The 19,338-nt window shown below is 42.0% G+C and overlaps 1 protein-coding gene across 5 annotated transcripts in view; it reads left to right on the top strand.

Annotated features, from left to right (window-relative positions):
* The first annotated feature begins 833 nt into the window (after positions 1-833).
* Positions 834-19,338, top strand: part of PRLR (prolactin receptor) — a 163,393-nt gene continuing 144,888 nt past the window's right edge. For 2 of the 5 annotated variants that reach the window (XM_060146955.1, XM_060146954.1), the window contains exon 1: positions 834-972. In XM_060146955.1, the coding sequence (XP_060002938.1) occupies positions 947-972 (26 nt within the window). In that variant the 5' untranslated portion in view covers positions 834-946. The remainder of the gene's footprint in view (positions 973-19,338) is intronic. The other 3 variants (XM_060146962.1, XM_060146958.1, XM_060146957.1) reach the window with 2 other exon arrangements.

Genomic DNA, 19,338 nt, shown 5'->3' with positions numbered 1-19,338 from the left:
GTGGTGGTTCTGCATGGTTTGGCTATTACCCAAAAAATTTAAAAGTCAGACCCACATCAGAAAAGATATTAGAAAAGATACATTTTATATTTGTGGAAAACAACAAAAGCGTGGATTATTTCAGCACCACCAGTGTTTCTGTGTTATACTCATGTGGCGGAGAATAAACACCGCGCGCCCCGGAAGTTTGGGCTTTGGGCTATCAAAAAAGAAAGCAAAACCTGCTCTCTCACCTCCTCGTGTCACTGACTGTTTTCTTTTGCCCCTTTCACCCTGACCCCTTCTTCTTCTCAGGGAAGGTGAGATTCAAATCTCTGGAGCCCCCCTCCAATGCTGTCAAGCTGCCGTTCAGTGCTGTTCAGAAATAAGGAAAGAAATTTGACAAGAAGCCACCCCACATCTTGGCTGCCAGGAGAAATACCATCTTTGAGGTCATGCCATTCATGAAGACATTTTTATTATTGTTTTGTCCGTCTATTTTTCTGTTGCAGTCTCAGTGGAAGACGTGTGGTCTTGCTCGTGCAAAACCCATCTGGAAAGAATCCGGTTCTTTCTTTTCCACGTCTTTGCTGCATTTCGGCTTCCCCAGCTTCCTTCCTCACCTGGCAAAGCTGGCTGGCTCTGGACGTTTTGCAGGCTGAAGAAAATCACTGTTTCGCCTCCAGCAAGGAACAGAAATGTTGCAACCCTGACACCTCCTCTAATGAAGAAAGAGTGAACAAGTGCACTTGTTGGGCTTCTTCTCCCAGAGCCTCCGGGCTGGGGGAGCCAAGGCTGAGATCCCGGGACACCCCCCGGTTGGGCTGGGCTTCCCGCCCGCCCGCCCCCTTCCATTTGGGTCTAACTCGCTCCTCTCCCTCTTTCTGGATTTTACCGGCTGTTCCTGAAACAGCTTTACACACGATGGATCTCCACGTCCTTTTACAGGAAGTGCTCACGGACTGAGATGGCAGACTTTGCTCCCCGGCAAAAGTGAGTACCCATCGCGGGCTGAACCGAGAGCCCAGGGGTGACGGGGGATGGCGCGGGCGGCGCCGGGGCCGCGGATTCGAGGCCGCGTGCGGGGAGGCGAGCGCGGGCTGCTCCGGAAAACGCCAGAAACCCGGCGGAACCGCCCGGCGGCAGCCTGGCGGAGAACCGGGGCTCTGACAGCAGGGAGGTCCCCTCTCAGAGGAGCTAAAAATACTCTAGCCGCCCCCCACCCCTGCCGCTTTTACAACTGCACGCATTAGTCTTTATAAAAGGCATCTTCAGAAGCACCCTTAAGAATGAGTTTCGGCGTGACTGTGGGATTCTCAGAAGGTACATTATTTACATCAAATTGAAAACAAAAAAACTAGCGGGGAGGGGGAAGGGGTTCAGACAGGTGATGCGCCGACGGCGGGCTTGAGGATTCTACCAGCAGCACCAGCACGCGCCACGTCCCGGGTATCCGGCGTGCAAAGTTGAGCGGTACCCGTGCTCACCCGAAAGGCGTGGCTCCCTCCCCACCAAAAAAAGGCAGTGGGAGTAGTGGCAGGTAAGCAGCCTCCTGGCTGTCATCCGGAGCCCAGCCGAGGGGAGGCGGCCCGACCTCAGCAAAGGAATTCCAGCTGCAGAGGCAGCTGCGGGAGCCGCTGGAGGGAAGAGGACCAGAGAGGAGAGGAGAGCGGAGAGGAGGGGAAGTCAGGCAAACTCAGGTAACTGGGGAGCCAGAGCGCTGCCGCAGCGAGGGCTGGAGTTCCAGCTCTTTGAGTGGGAGAAAATCCTTTTAGTGGCCTCTACCTGTGTCCTGGGCAAGCAGCCACGTTGCCCTAATAACAAGCAATTTAGGATTTTCAATGACTGGCCTTGAAAATGGTTGCAAAACAGTATTATTAATCTGGAGGGATTCATTTGTTTTCATTCATCAACTTGGTTGGCAAAGATTTCCCACCCGAGTTTCATGCTTCTTGGTTGGGGGAGTGTTGCTAATCCCACCTCTGCCTCTGGCTGTGCAAACTTGGGCAAGACACTTATGGTCTCTGGGCCTCAGTTTTCCTTGCAACATTTAGGGCAATATATATATATATATATATATATATATATATATATATATATATATATATATATACACACCACTAACATTGTATGTGTGCGTATGTGTGTGCAACATTTAATGCAATATATGTATTGCCCTAAATGTGTGCATATGTGTGTATACATACACATCTACTATATATATATATATATATCACTACTTATATATGAATATATGTAAAATTATTGGGGCAAAAGTGCTGCAGAATAGTGTAAGAAAGAAGCTGATGAAATTTTAAATTTCAGTGGTTCTTAAAAATTGGGGCTTATAAGTCCTTTTGAGAATTAGATATGAGTCCTCTCCCAAAGGAGCAGGGGGTGGGGAGGGGGAATATTCTTATGCAATGTACATAAAGTTTTGAAAGCAATCCCTGGGGGTTTTTGGACATCCCCTGAAGACCCTGCCTGAACCCCAAGTGAACATCCCTTGCCTTCCTTTCAAGGGCCTGCATCAACCTTCCAGCCAAACCTCTGCAGGCAGCTGGGCTGGCTGTGGGAGTAATCTGGCAGGCTTCCCTGGGGGTCCGGAGTCAGCCGTGCTGCTGAAGGAAGAGCCTTCCTTTCCTGAGTGAGCTCCCGGGACGCTGTTTCCCAAGGGCTTCACCAGTCTCTGCCTTGTGGGGAATCCTCCTTACAAACTCTTGTAATGACTTTCCTAAGGTCATAATTCTGAGCCTTGGAGTTTTCACTCCTACAAACAGCACTGGAGAACACCTACAGAGGGTCACTGTCTCAAAAAAGAGCTCTTCTTGTCCCCTAGCTGGATGTCAGACAGTGAGACCAAGGCTTGGTTTTGAAACGAAGTGCTATTTGCTCCCCGATGCATAGTAGGAATAGTAATGGTCTTCTTTGGGACCTCTGCACTTTTCCTTTAAGGTACTAGGGACTCATGCCTCGTGGGACCTGGGTCTTCCATTGGCAATGCCAGCAAGGTGTAGCAGAGGACACAGGGAGCTTTGGAGCCCAACAAACCGGGCTTCAAATCTTGGCTCTCACAGTTCAGGCAAGTCACTGAACTTCTCTGAGTCTCACTTTTCCTATTGGTGAAATGGGGAGCAATACTGCTTTCTTGCACAGTTGTTAGGAAAATGAAAAATAAAAACTGGAAATGCCTAGTCTCGAGTCAGTGAGAGACTGCTAGTATTGATATTAATGTGAGGTTATAAGTTAGTGGTAAATAGACTCCTGCTTCTTTAGAACAGTTTACTGTCTCCTATAGGGCTTACGTCAGCAGAAGAATGAGTAAAATCAGTCCTGGTCGAGTTATTCTGAAAGATGAATGGAGGGTTCAGAATACAATGTTGGGTTTACTGCTTCACCTTTGTCAAGCAGAGCGTTCCGTGCTGCCAGCAAGTGAAATGTGTCCAGACTGGGGTGGATTCTTGACCCTTTCTCTGAGTTCTCTTTTGGCCCATAATCTTGAATACAAAACAGCTAGATCTGTGCCTGTGGCTACAAGCATCTCGGTATGGAAACTGGAGAAGTCTGATGGCTGCCTCCGTCTCCAGATACGCCACACACTGTCTCTGTAAAGAGAAATGTCTCCATTTCCATCTTTCTCAGCTCGGCACAGATTTAATCAACTCAACTAATACCCTCTGTCTCTCTCCGTGGTTCTGGCCCCTCAGTTGCAAGAATTGAATGATGTAGAAATGGGGGAAAGAACTATCAGGATCGTAAAAGGAAAATGTATTCCTTCTAAGTAGCCATTCCAAAGATCTGTCAGTATATTCCGGCAAAGCATTCTTGAATGCAAAGATGACAGTATTGATACCTACTAGTCACTGAGTCTTCAAGGTGTACTAAGCACTTTCCTACATTCCTTCAATTAATTCTCACAGTAACATTACAGGGTCTGGATTAGCACTTAAAGCTTTACAGATATGGAAACTGAGGGTTAGAGAAATTTACGTGACTTGCCCAGTCTGCATAGCTGGTAAAAGGCAGAATCAGGATACAAGCCCAGGTCTGTCTGACTTTGACACCCACTCTTGTTCCAGACTCCCTGCAGTCAGAAAGTTTCATCATGCTAACTGGGTCCCAACCTAGTTCTTCTTTCGAAGGGCAGGAATAACCAAATCCTTTGGGTGACTTAAGTGGCATGAACGTACACTTTGCATGTGATACACATCAACAGGTAGCGATAAAATCACCTGTGGAGAATAATTTTCCTGCCCCTTCCCCAGCCCAGCTGTTAGACTCAAGAAAGACAACACTCACCCCCAGCAGGTGAGGCTGGCTCTCGGCCACTGACTTCCTGAGCAATTCGTTTAGGTCAGAAAGAGCTCTGAAAAAAAAAAAAAAAAGAGCTCTGGAATTTTCATTCTCCATTGCCTTTAGAATCAGGACACTGTTTATTTATATTTGCCTCCATGTGTCGAGCATTCTTTCATTCATTCATTTATTCCACAAATACTTGCTGAACTCTGAATAAGACAGACAAGGCCCTAGCTCTTGTAAAGCGGCTATGCTAGAGAGATGTATAAGAGACAGGTGAACAAATATATAAATCAGATAATTTCAGATATTGATAAATGCCATAAAGAAAGTAAAGAGAGGCTGGGGGCTCAGAGAGTAACAGGGCTTGGGGGCAACTTTAAATAGGTCAGCCAGAGAAGGTTTCCATAAGAAGGTCACCCTTAAACTTCAACCTGCAGAGTAAGAGGAAGACAGCCCCATGAAAATCTAGGGAAAGGCTGCCTTAGCAGAAGAAACCTTGAGGGAGAGTTCTGGAAGTGAATAAATGAAACAGTAGAACCTCAAATACAATGCAATAGCCCCTTAGAAATCAAGTCGAGTTTTATAAAGGAGAAATCACTGCTTGACTGCCTATTATGCTATTCTAGGCTGTTCTGTGTAATTTCTGCCTAGTTTATTTAATCTCAGCATTCTGGTGAGTTAGCTACTCTGTCTTGATTTAATAGTTGAAGAAACTGAGACTTATAGAGGGTAAGCAGCTAGTCCAAGGCTATAAAGCTGGTATTTGAATCCCACAGTCTGTTTTGCAGCAAAGCCCCAAACTTTTTGCTAACACAGCATGTGGCCTTTGAGATCATCTCTTCTAGGGGATAGCAGAAGAGCTAGCAGAAAGAAAATATCAAGTCTATTAGGTAGCTAAATGCTGCCAGTAATTTCTATTTGATGTCCCAGTTTCCAGTCAGCATGTCTAAACCTGCACTGCGTAGTACGGTAGCACTGGCCCCATGTGGCGACTGACCACTTGAAATGTGACTGACTCGTGCAAGCTGAGATGTGCCGTAAAACTCGTACCAAAAAATACATGTCTATCTCAGTAGTTTTTATATTGACTGTATGTTAGAATGGTAGTATTTTAGCTGTAGGGGTTTAGTTGAAATATATTATTAAAATTAATTTTCCCTGTTTCCTTTCAATTTGTTTTAATGTGGTTAGTAGAAAATTTTAAATCACATATGTGACTCGCATTATAGTTCCATCAAACGGCACTGCTATAGACGAATCAGTTGACAGAGATAGGATAGGAAATTTTTCCTCCTTCTTCTTAGCATAACTTTCCCTTTATTCTTGGCTAAGGCTCCTTCGCATGTCTATCCCTTAATACAGTTTCTCGGTGAAACAGTAGACAAGAGAAAAAGAGGTCCCTCTGTGTCCTCCCTCACCCTCATTATTCTGCTGAGTGGGTGATCATTCAAAGCCCACTACATCATGCCACTGTGGGATTTGATGAAATAGACTCAGTGGTTACTTTCATCACCAGAACCCATTCCCTTACCCAGGCAAATCTGAAGCTTTCAAGCAATCTATGACCAAAGGGTCATTTTGAACCTGGATATACTTTTACCATAAAATCATTTCCTAGGACAATGTTTTTGTCATTCCGAGACTTTGTAAAATCATCCCGGCAGACAGCCAGGGTTTCATGTCCGTGTGCGAAGATCATTAAATAAATTATCTCATTGTGGTGATAAATGTTTCCCCCTCTCTGTGCTTTCGCTTAAAACAGCTTGAACAAGATGCAGTCCAAGTTTCCAGAAGGGCTGTTCCAAGGACATCACAGAAGGCCATTTTGACTTCTCCTCTTGTCCACTAGCTAAGGTGGCCTTGAATATGTCAATGCAGTGAAGATATGATTGGTTTGATGTATTCCAAAGGGAAGAACGTGCAGATTCTGGGGTCGTTAGGGGAAGCCTCTGGCCTGGGGTGTCAGAGGCCTGGATTCGACTTTTGTCTACTGGTTTGTATGTTACCCTCACCCTCATTTCCCCAACAATCTTGTAGAAAGGTCAGAGTTGATGAGATAATGCCACAGAAGATGTTAATGGAGAAATGTACAATAAGATGATTGGCTGTGGACTGTAAACATTTGCTACAGGGAAGAATTTCCTTTCTGCAGCTTTCTACAGGGTATACAGGCAGAGCTAGGAGATATTGCTGGTTTGGTTCCAGACCACTGCAATAAAGCAAATATTGCAACAAAATGAGTCACAAATTTTTTGGTTTCCTAGTCCATATAAAAGTTATGTTTACACTCTACTGTAGTCTATTAAGTGTGCAGTAGCATTATGTCTAAAAAGCACTGTACATATTTTAATTAAAAAATACTTTATCACTAAAACATGCTAACCACCATCTGACAACGCAATTTGTAAAAAAAGAAAAAAGAAACCCAAAATATCTGCAAAGTGCAATAAAGCGAAGACCAATAAAATGAGGTATGCCTGTACAAGATGCTCTTTGAGATAAACGAATGGCATTTGTTTCCACTCGAAATCTAAATCTTGGGGGCAAATAGCAGTAAGAAGCTGACAGGAGCGAACTTTAGTGTATCTACCTCAACAGTAATATGTATTTTTCGGCATCTTCTAAGCCAAGCGGTCTGTGCCAGGCTCCATGGGGAAAATTTAAAAATCTTAAAACAAGGTCCTTGCACTGGGGGAGCATGTTATCTCTCTGGGAACATGGGCATAAACATGAAATACCAGGAGCAATGTAAGATGAAATTTTCTAAGTGTTACCTGGACACTTAGAAACGGACAGTTAGAGTTCGGAGATTCCAGAGGGCATTGTGCCCCCAAGCCCTAAAGTACATTGAGAAAAACAAGGTAAGAGATGGACATTGAAGGGTGTAAGGCTGGGCTGTAGACCAATGGGCACTGGGGGTAGGGGATGGTGGGAGGAAGGCACTCCAAGTAAGGAGATGAGCACACCTGGCCTGGCGATGAAAATGTGCCTGGAGTGTTTAGTGATGTGAAAAAGGACAGTTGGAATCACCAGGGAAGCTTTTCAAAGTTACTGAGGTTCCCAGCCCATTCCAGACTTTTCATTTAAGAATGGGGCCTGGGTGCTAGCGTTATTGTGTTTGTAATTCCCCAGAGTATTCTGACGCGAAGCCAGAGTTGAAAGTGACCTAACAAAAACACCAAGTCTTTGTCTTGTCATCATGGACAATAAAATTAAAAGGGTAATATTTTCAAGGGAATGAAATGGACAATTAAGATGTACGGTCTTTATTTTGTAGGAGTTTTATATACACGAATGCAGTCTTTTTAATTCACAGACAATTGTTTGTAGTGATTCTGTCGACTTGGATGTCGTGGCTGAATGGTGTAGCCAACTGCCCACTCCTGTACGCTGTGTGCTTTAGGGGTGCCCTTTAGTCAACCCTGGCTAAGTGTGAGGCGATGGGTATCTCATAGCTCTTTGTATCCACCAGGCTTTGTGTAGTCACTGCAAAGGGCTTCGTTATCATGCCCATTAGCGCCCACAGTAGCTATTTTTTAACAGTCTGTAACCTTGCCTCACCTTTCCAACTTTACAAATTGGGAAATGGAGTTTAATTACTTGCCTTGGGCCTTGAGGCTTGCTGGCAACAGAGTGAAATGAGGATTCTCAGCCACTGAATTCCCCGTATCTTAAGGCGTGTGTGCCCCATCTCCTGCTGCTGTTAGAAAACTCTGTACTTAGCCATGTTATTTCTTCAATGAATGAATGTTACAGATCAGTAGGTGAAGGATGACTAGTCTGCCCCAGCTGGCAACACTGTGATTATAAGTGTCAGCGGCCCGCAGGTAGCTGCAGTGGTCCCAGGAGCCGCAGCCCTATCATCTTGGAATTCAAGTGAAAGCGTGGTCAATCTTACCCACTCTTACCTGTGGGAAGTGAAGTCTCTGTAGTCCCAGAGCTTTCAGGCTGTTCTGATTTCTCTTCTCTGAAGCTTCGGTTCACTGAAAGGATGATGGGTTTTGTTACACACCTAAAAAAAGAGAAGAAAGCCCAGCAATTTTTACAAGCTGCCTTTTTAAAGAATTCCGTGTATGTCTTAACTTCTGGGTTTACTGCCAATGGTGAGGCTGGGAGGTCTTTATGAAGGGTGATGGAACAGAGCTAGAGTCTTAGCATTGCATCCTCCTTAGGACATGAGGATAGGGCAGTTTTGTGCCATTCCAAAATGGTTATTTTCTTTTCTTTCTCTGTCTTGAAATCCATTACTGATTTTAAAACAGTTTCCAATCTCTTTAGCTATAGCAAAAAGCAAGCCTGTAAAGCAGTGGTCCTTGACACTGACTGCACACGAGAATCACCTTAGGAGCTTTAAAAAGTAAGGCTGCCCAGGCCTCATCCCTAAACCCATTAAATCAAGATTCTGAGCATGGAGCCTGGGTATCGTATTTATCTACAGTTCTCCAGGTGATCTCCGCTAAAAGCTGACCTTACTTCTCAGCTAAGGTCCAAATCTTCATGACTTATTTGTTTCTTCTTCTGCCTTGTTTTAAGTGTCATGGACCCCAGAGAAGCATTCAAACCGTATTTTCATTGGGTAGCAACTTCATCAGTCTACTCTTTGGAAGCAGGATTTCTAGCATAAAATTGAGGTTTCTACCTATATAAACTAACTCCATATTCAGAGTGGCGCTGCATGGCCTCATGACTAAAATTTCTGTATGTGCAGTTTGGAAATCAAGTTGCCAGAAGCTTGGAAGATAAAGGTTAAGCCTCCCTGCCGTCCATGTGTTAGATTTCCCAGTTGCCATGTTGGTATTTAGTCACCTAACGCTTGCTTTCTGTCTCAGCCATTTTAAAGCCAGATGACTCCATTCCCGTTCACACCCTTACTAAAAATATAATTACAGCAGTATTCTCTGTTATTGGGTAGACTTTATTAGGTGAATTGGCCAAGAACTAACTAGGTTGTGTAAAACTCTCTCCGTCTCAGGAAAACATTTGTGTTGCAGAGGCCACCAGCCTCAGACCGGGCTAAAGGAGTCATGAATCTGGGTTTGGAAAGAGCCAGTTACAAGTCATACTAAATAGAGAAGAACTTAGGTTATGGAAGGTGATTCTAGAATCAATCTGAGAATAATTATCCAGGGTCCGGTTAAGTCTAAGACGCCAACCCTTCTCAGAAGGTCGTATGAATACCCAAAAGTAACCAAGTTCTTGTGCTAGATTTGGGGGGAGGGGGGAGGATGGACCACTCCACTTTTCTGGAGTGCTGAGATTGCAGGATTAGGAGATGAGAAGGTGTTAAGGAGGTTGCAGAGGGAAGGATAGGCAAAGGTCTGCTCTTAGCCAAGCATCGTGGGCATCGGCAATTGTTATTCGCTCAACTAATATTTATAGAGGGTCTGCTCTGTGCCAGGGACCGTTACAGGATAAAGTGATGATGTTCTTGTTCATCTGAAGTTTACATTGCAGTGAGAGGAAACAGATATCCATACTAAGAAACAGATAAATAAACTAAAATCACTTAGTGCTATGAAGAAAAACGCAGTGAGGTAAAGGGATCAGACCAATGAGGGCTGCCTTCAATAGGTTTACAGGAGTTGCCCTCTCTGAAGAGGTGGCATTTGAGCTAGTGCATCAGCATTGAAGAGAAAGCCACACAAAGATCGGGAAGAAAGAACCAGGCAGAGGGAACAGCAAGAGCAAAAGCCCTGAGGTTGGAAAAGGTTTGGCGTGTTCAGGAAACAGAAAGGAGACCGGTGTGGCTGGACACTTAGGGAGGAAGGGATACAGTCAGACAGGAAAACAGCCCTGAGGGCCCGAGGTCATGCATGGAATTAGGATTAAGTGCTTTAAGGAAATCACTGGGAGCTTTTAAGTAGGGGAGTAATGTGTCTTACACTGCATTTTAGAGGTCTCTCAGGCTCCTATGTGTAGAGTGCATTGTAGACTGGAAGCAGAGGAAGAGCTTGGGAGGCTGGTCAGGAAGTCCGGCAAGAGGTGATGCTGGGGCAGTTAAGGGGTAGCAGTGGGTAGAAGAAGTGTTGGATTCAGGATGTGGGGGTAGGGCCAGCATGGCTTTCAGATGGATAAGGCCAGTGAAAGTGATACCAGACCTAGTCCTGTCTGAGATCATTGCCCCTGCCCTGTCTCGACTTGGGCCACTGGTTTTGAACCAAAATGGAAGAACATTTAGGGTTATTTGAAAACATGGGGGATTTTGGCCTTAACCTATTTAAGCAGGGAAAAAACCAAATTCCTGTCCAAGGAGAAATTCCTGTTTGTTGTTTTTTTACCTCCTAACCAGAAAAATTTCATCCTGTCTCGTTAAGACTGTTCTGATGGGTTTTGATGTTTCTGATTAGTGTGCTTTTCGTTAGTGCTGGAAATGTCACATTCACATTGCTAGTTTATTTCTTTTCCGAGTATTTTGACTCTTGGGCTATATTAACTGAGCCCTTCGTGCTGTTGGACATTTACACGTGGCCTTTTGCAGTTGGTCAGTTTCTCCATATAAACTCTAACATCATAATAGCAAGCATTTAATGAGCACTTACTATATATATCAAGGCATTGTTTTAAGAATTTCACGTTTTAACTCCTTTATTCCTCCTACCCATCCTTTAGTTAGTGTCCTCATTATTATCATTTTATAAAAGAAGAAATGAGGCAAAAAAATAGTTTAAGTCATTCACCCAAAATCACACAGCTGGTAAGTCGCAAAGCCAGGTTTTGAAGAGTCTGGTTGCAGAGCTTGGCTGTACCACTTTCCATGGATCTCCTTTTCAGTCTTTCCTATATCACTGAAGCTGCGACTTCGGAATTAAACTTGTTTCTCTTGCAAAAACCTAAAGGTACCACTAGGGGGCACTTCAACTGAGCAGGGCTTCCAGGAGTGGGACTGCTGGGGAAATGGCATAATTCAGAGGCTGGATGATCCAGCCGCCTCCAGGAGGGCGTCGCATCTGAACCGCCTGCCATCTGCCAAGGTGGAAGGATAAATGCCCACCAAGGGAACTGGCTGGACAAAGGTGCTGACACTAGAGGACACTTGAGGAAATGCTCCCTCTTCTCCACACCGCCTCTTCTGCCCACTATGCATAGTTCCTGTAGTTGTACCCACCTACCTGTCCCCTCTCAAAGGATGGAAAATACCAAAGTTACTCAGTAAGCCCTGCAGCAAATTCTAGTAGCTCTTCAGGTCATCTGAGGCTGGCCTTCAGAAACTAACCGAAAAGGAGTCATTAATTCAGTTGTGATCACAGTTTTGCTTTAAAAATATTGAAGAGTCTCCCTAGAGTTGTATTATTAGAAGTTCAGTAAGTCTGGTGAACATAGGAGGTCATGCTGTCTTCTGTACCTTCTACTGAATATCGGCTCCAGGAAAGTCTTCTCTCAAGTGACTTGGTTTTCCAATAATCAGCGTGAAAGTAACAGACCTTCCCCTCTTCCTAATGGTGGTAATGACAATGAATTTAACAGAATGGAGGTTTTTACAAAGAAGCTCATTAAAGTTTCTTTAACTCCACTAATGAATTCTCCAGCAATGACTATAAAGGCAGTAATTGTGGCAAAATTCCTCTTCTAGAAGTTTTAGCTTGTTATGTATTTTAATTAAATAGAAGGCAGTTTTTTTTGCTCCAGTTGCCATAGGGTAGCTTTCTATTCAGATTGATGTGCAATCATGGGAATTGTTGAATTTACCTAATCAAATCATCAATCTGCTCATTGAACTGTTTGACTTTCAATAAACGTGTTATTTTAAAATGATATACATGACAGATATTTCCTATGGTTATATTAACTTCCAAATTCAAAACTACAAAGGAGTCAAAGAAATATGGTTGCATTTGCATTAGGCTATCATCTTACTGAAGTTAGGAAGATTTCAGTGGAACATCAATTAATTACAGAAAGCTTGAAAGACATTTCAGGCCTTTGAATATCCTCCAAATAGCCCAGAATTCTGCAAACAGCATAATTCTTTTTTAATTTTATCTTCAAATCTGTAAGGTAAATTCCTCCTTTATTGGATGGTTTTGATTAAATACTCAGCAGAAAGTGAGAGTGAATGTGTATCAAATGTAGATACGTCTTAAAACCAAGTCATTCAAAGATCAGAAAAATGTCATGGAAGCTATGTGATCATAGGGGTGACGCCATTGCTTCATTTGGAGTTTGACCAGAAGAGTTTTCTTTTTCTTTTAGGAAACTTTTCTGATTTTACTTTTCAAAGGACATCGCTGAAACCATAACATTGTTCATATCTGTGACTTTTAAATTTTTTATTTATTTTTGTATAAGGTTTAAAATTCAAGGTAAGAAAGAATATTCAATAAAAAATAGGCCTTCCCTCTCCTGTCCCATGGCTACCCAGTGCCCCCAAAGGCAATCACTCATATGATTATAAAAATATCCTATACCTTTGCAAAAATACACTATGTATATAAATATAGGCTAGGTGTCCTTTTTTTGTTATTTCACATGAGATGCTGTGCTCTGGGAAGCCAGAACTTACATTCTATTATGGACCTCCCAGTCCTACCAGCACTGATTTCTTATTGAACCTGGAACTTCCTATCTCAGCTCAAGTGTATTATTAGAGGATGCACAGCAGTATTTTCAGAGGAGGGTTCACCTGCCAAGTACAGAGGAGAAGATGCAATTACATGAGATGCCCACCCTGGGTATTGGTGGACATGTATTTTCTGTGGTGAGTTTACAAATAATCCAGATGGAGTCATTAGGTATCGGGATAAGAGTCCTGGGGTCTCAGCCTTCTTGGGCTCAGACTTCTGCAGGGACTTAGGGATGTTGGGTTTCCCTTAGCTCCCAAAGCTGCCACACATGCCCACTTTCAGAAGGCTGGTGGTATAAGCTCCTCCCGGCATTCCCCGAGCCTCAGTGCCATCTTTTGTGTTGACCTAGGGTACAGCTTGTCCATGGTCATCACTCACTAATGACCATTATATGCATGTCTCCTCTAGTGGATCACACAGGAGAGCATGGAAGGCCTAAGAAATGCGTTCACTTCCTTATTTCATCTCTCCTGAACTATCATCTTACTTTGTTCCAGAAAGAATTCCCCTTTGTCTCCACCTACCACACTAAGATGCCCCCATGTAAGCCCCCCAATTTTTGTGTCCCCACTCACACTCTATTGTCTGCTTTCCTCTGTCAGACACCATCCTCCTCTGAACGGAATGTTCCTAAGAATGTATTAAAGAACTTGGTCAGCCGTTCAGGCCCCCATAGTTCAAGAAGTGAACACTCCCAGCATTTGCAGTTTAATAGCAATGGTTCAAACTAATATCTGTACTGGTGGGAACTACTAGCAGCTAGGTGGGAGAAACATATTTGGGGCAGGTGAAGACCTCCAATCACATGTGGCAGTAGTTTCCTCTGCGGCTGACGTGTAATATTACAAGTATGGAAGCCTTGTCGTTATCCAGCTGAGTTAAAAGTAAGCCCTCGGTGCCAAAAGTAAGCCCTTACTCTTATTTCTAAACATCAGTGAATTAGGATCTTGTAAGAACCTGGAACTTGCCCTCTGAGTAAGAGTCTCGTGTGTGTCTTGCCAATGAGAGCATTCACTAGAATCTCAGCTCTACCCTTTCAGGGACAAGGCTGTGGAGCAAGTTAGTTGCCTCCCTGTACCTTACTTTCTCATCTGTACAGTGAGGACACTAAAACTTACATTCCAGGGTTGCTGGGAAAATAAGAAAAGATGAAGTATGTAAAAACACTTGGCACAAAGGAAGCACCCAATTCATGGGAGTATCACTTTCATCAGAGAATTCATGGCTTACTGGGAGACCAACAAATGTACAGTCAGCGAGGCAAAATTCCAAGGGCATGGAGTAAGTGTTGAGTGTGAGCTTAGCACACATTAGTAAGCTTGTGAGGTCCTCAGAAATCCTTGTATGGACCACTCAGTTCAACCGTTTCCCTTCCTTCTTTCACCAGCAGACCAACATGGCACTTCCGGTTGGCAACTCTTATAAAAGAAGTTACCTTCTCTGGATACAGAAGCAGCATATTCCTTCTTTCTGCTGAATCTGCTCTGAGGCTGTGCCTCAGAGCAGGTATGTGACTCATGGAAAGTTTGCTTAACTTCTTTCGAGTGTTAGTCTCCTTATTTGTAAAATAAGATAATGAAGATAATGCCCTATTCCAGGATTATTTTGAGGATAGACTAAGATAATGGATGACCTATAGTCTATAGTTCGTCCTCAGAACAAGCTCGTTCCTTTCTCCCGTGACCCCACATATGTGGATGGTTTGAACCGTGCGTCACACATGGAGGGAAGGCTCTGGAATGATAACAGATAGTTTGTTGACTTGGTGCTTTGTACATCCAACCACAAATGGCATACTTTCAAGGCCATTGTTCTTCCCAAATACTTAACCGGGGAGCTAGGTTATGAGCCTTTGGTACCCAGATCTGATAAGTATTCAGGAAGACTCAAGAGAGATGAAGCTCGGCGATCAGCTGAATATACCTTCTCCATTTGCCTTACCTTTGATGCCACAGGCAAATCAGAGCCCGCTGGGCAGTGTGCAATTCTGAGAAATGAGGAGAAGGCAGAAGTACCTGTTCTTCCTCTAGTAAAGCCAAGGAAAATGGAAAAGCTCAGAAATATATCAGCACCACTAGCAAGCATAAGAGGGAAGGCAGTTAATGTGCCACAAAAACTCACATTGCTGGGGAAAGCACTGCTCCCCGCTGATGTTAGAGAGCCTGTCAGACTGGCCTCAGACTGGACAAAGCCCTGAATGGCCAGAGACTGGACTCTGCAAGAACCAGACCCTAGGCACCGAGGATTGAAAGCCAACCTAATAAAGCCGGCCTGTTTCCATTTCTGAGCAATGAAATGATATGGGGTTTGTGACTCACTGACCCACCTGGAAGGCCAAACAATTAATGAAAGCAAAGTGCTTGGCTTCTTTTGGCCACGTGGAGGGGGCTTCAGACTTGGATTGCAGTGTGTGCACCAGAAGGAACTGTCAGGTTTAGATGCTTATTATTATTCGCTATTTAATTTGGGTTCTTTCCGTTTATTTCTGATTTGTTAAACATAATTGTGATTAGTGACATAATTTCATTTGAGAACAAATGTGTAGTAAGAATCCAGTAGCGAAAATCTGTAAGAGACTAAAATAGGTTTAGGAACTGCAGTAACATGGGCTCCAAATGTCCTATGTTAGGTTGTTAAGGTGAACATCAGTAATGTACACGGGGAATACTTTGAAATCTAAGGCATGATCAAAATGTAATAATTTAAAGGTTGTGGATTCCTTTTAAAACAGAAGTTGCTGTGGCTTAGGGAAATCTTCAACGGGAGCATAAGCAATGCTTATGGATTCTCACCAAAGTAATCAGGAGACTGTGTATGTGAGAACTTGATGAATACATGTTCAAGTGTAAAACAATTTCTCCCCACAATGGTAATTCATGAAGGCCTACTTTACGAAGTGGCCAGTGATTGGGACCTTCTTTTTTTCTTCTCTTTTTTCTTTTTCTAACGTGATTTCTTTTTTTTTTTTTTAATTTTTGAATCTTATTTTATTTATTTTTTTATACAGCAGATTCTTATTAGTCATCAATTTTATACACATCAGTGTATACATGTCAGTCCCAATCGCCCAATTCATCACACCACCACCCCACGTGGCTTTGCCCCCTTGGTGTCCATACGTTTGTTCTCTACATCTGTGTCTCAATTCTGCCCTGCAAACCGGTTCATCTGTACCATTTTTCTAGGTTCCACAAACATGCATTAATATACGATATTTGTTTTTCTCTTTGTGACTTACTTCACTCTGTATGACAGTCTCTAGATGCATCCACATCTCTACAAATGACCCAATTTCGTTCCTTTTTATGGCTGAGTAATATTCCATTGTGTATATGTACCACATCTTCTTTATCCATTCGTCTGTCGATGGGCATTTAGGTTGCTTCCATGACCTGGCTATTGTAAATAGTGCTGCAATGAACATTGAGGTGCATGTGTCTTTTTGAAGTATGGTTTTCTCTGGGTACATGCCCAGTAGTGGGATTGCTGGATCATATGGTAATTCTATTTTTAGTTTTTTAAGGACCTCCGTACTGTTCTCCATAGTGGCTGTATCAATTTACATTCCCACCAATAGTGCAAGAGGGTTCCCTTTTTTCCACACCCTCTCCAGCATTTGTTGTTTGTAGATTTTCTGATGATGCCCATTCTAACTGGTGTGAGGTGATACCTCATTGTAGTTTTGATTTGCATTTCTCTAATAATTAGTGATGTTGAGCAGCTTTTCATGTGCTTCTTGGCCATCTGTATGTCTTCTTTGGAGAAATATCTATTTAGGTCTTCTGCCCGTTTTTGGATTGGGTTATTTTGTTTTCTTAAAATTTCTTAATTTTTAAAAATGAACTCTCAATATTTGGAGGATATCAATCTGTTTTCTACAATATTTGTTCTATTTTCCCTGATTTGGTGATTGTCTTTTAATTCTGTTGAAAATATTTTTGACAAACAAATTTGTAAATTTCTGTGGCTCGAAGTCTATCACATGTTTCCTTTGTGATTTCTTTTTAGCTGTTCATTCAACAGGTACTTATAGAGTGTTATGTGTTTAGGCACTAAGCAAGATACTAGGGATAAAACAGAAAACAAGACAGAGATGACTTTGCCTCCTCAGAGCTTACGGCCTAATGAGGGAGACAGACAAACAAAACGCAGGCCATTTTATAAATAATATAGCTTATTGTAAGCTATGCAAGGGAAGTACAGAGTGTTAGAGACACTTAATCTGGATTTTGGGGGTAACAGAAGGCTTCTGGAAGAAAGCAGCTTCCTAGCTGAGAATGAAGTGACAATGACAATGTGAACTGGGGCAGACGAAGCAGTATGTGTGAAGGTTCAGTCACCTAAATGCTAAATGTGCTCTGTGCTTAGAGCACGGGTGTGTGTGTGTGTGTGTGTGTGTGTGTGTCCATGTGCCATGGGGTGAGGGGAGCAGCGGTCAACAGTATGAGCAGAGGACCCTTGGGGAGGCTGCTGCCATGGTCCAGGAGAGAGGTAATGATGATGGGCAGGGAATGTGCTGCGTAGCTCATGCCTTTTCATTTGAAAAGCAGTGCTTCAGCTGTATATATTACGTTCTTATTGCACATCATACTGTCTAAAGCAAAATGATTTATTTAGGTTTATTGTTATGTCCATTCTTGGGCCAGCATCACTGACCCAAGATACAGCATCACTGTATCTACTGGTTTTGAATTTTATGAAACATTTAAACCGGTAGGGCATGTACCCTCTGATCACTTTTTACTTTCAAAATCTACTCTTGCCAGTGTGTTCTCTTAGATAAATTCAAAAATGATTTTGAAAAGTTTGAAGAGTATATGCATATATATAACATATATGTGGGTAAATACATATCTGTATATGTGTGTATGTGTGTATGTGTGTGTTTACATATACACACACACTCGTATGCGCACACACACACATAAAATTTCCCATTGGTAATTTGATTGGGAATGTGATAAACTCACAGTTCAGTTGTGGAAGAAATGGCATTCTCTTTCGTATTGAGTCAGCCCATCAGGAAGCATTGAACTTATTTGAATTATCTTTTATATTTCTTGTCAAAACCTTACAAATTTTTTCATATAGGCCCTCACATTTAGGAGGGTTAGGGTTATTCTTATGCATTTTATAATTTTAGTTTTTCATTATGAATGGATCTTTTTTCCATATCTTCTCTCTGATATTACTGAAATATAGGAAAAATACTAATGTGTGTATATTTTCTTTCTATCTATTTAACTCATTGTAATTAATTATGAGTTTTTAGTTGATTATAAGGGTTTGTAATCATGGTGTCTGTAAATAGTGATATTTTTTCTCCTTCTAATAGTTGCATCTAATTTCTATTTGATGTCTTACAATATTGATTATAATTTCTAGTAAATAATAATGATAACAGTGAGCTTCTTAATACCAATTTTAAGAAGAATGCCTCTTTGTTTAACATAGTTCAAAGTACATTCTGTGAGAACTAATAAAATAAACTTGGGAAATGCTCCAAATGAAATCCTGTCCCTTAGGGGTTCATTATTTATATGAATGTGTTGAGAGTCTGAGATCTGCAGTAAAGAAACATTCTACTGAGTTTGAGCATTTCTAAAATCCATTTGACCTCAGAAGTATTCTTCTCTCATTTGGAAATTTACATCAGTTATGACAGTCAAAATTATATTAATTTGATCTTACTTTTTTCAATATTTTGTGCATCCTTATCTCTATCTTTTTACCATGTGGACTATGGTTTGGTTTTGCTATTATTTTTTTCCAATAATTTAGAGGACTGTCATTCTTTTTTTATTTCTACAAATGATTGCACTTAAGATTTTTCAAAACGTTTCTACCTATACTTTATGCTTACCAAGGTCAAAGACAGGAACATACATTTTCTAATCAAGTTCAGAATGAAATGGTGTGATTGAATTACCCCCTCACAGATGAGTTTAATCCATTTTTACTTCCTTCCAACCCTTTTCTCAGTATTTATAAGAATAATTTAACATTTTCATTCAAGTTACTGTCAGTATTTTATATTACATGACTTCTCTTTCATGAATTATTTTACCTGCTCAGCAGGTAATCATTTACATTATATTCCTGGACAGTTCTATGGTTATCTGATTTCTGTGTCCATAGCTATTGTCATTTTACAACACAAGTTACTTACTTTTGACTTCTTATTTTAATTCATCTCTCAGGCCGCTAAAAGATGTCTTCAAGAATTATTGTAAGTAAGGCAAGTAGGTCATATATATATTTTTTAATCCCTTGCTTAGCATGAACAAATTTCTGTCAGATTTCAGCATAATGATTTGTCTGGGTATAGAATTCTTATCTCACCATCTTTCTTGGCCTTTCGTATTTAGTCATGTGGTAGAAAAATCTGAGCTCATCCACATTTTTGTCTCTTAGTCATCAGCTTTTCTTCCTGGATTTTATGGGTTTTACATTCTAATTCAAATATGTTATCATAATGTATCTAGGTGTGAGCTCTTTT

The sequence above is a fragment of the Lagenorhynchus albirostris genome, chromosome 3, assembly GCF_949774975.1.
Source record: "Lagenorhynchus albirostris chromosome 3, mLagAlb1.1, whole genome shotgun sequence".
NCBI lineage: Eukaryota > Metazoa > Chordata > Mammalia > Artiodactyla > Delphinidae > Lagenorhynchus > Lagenorhynchus albirostris.
This window is presented reverse-complemented; position numbering and strand designations above follow the sequence as displayed.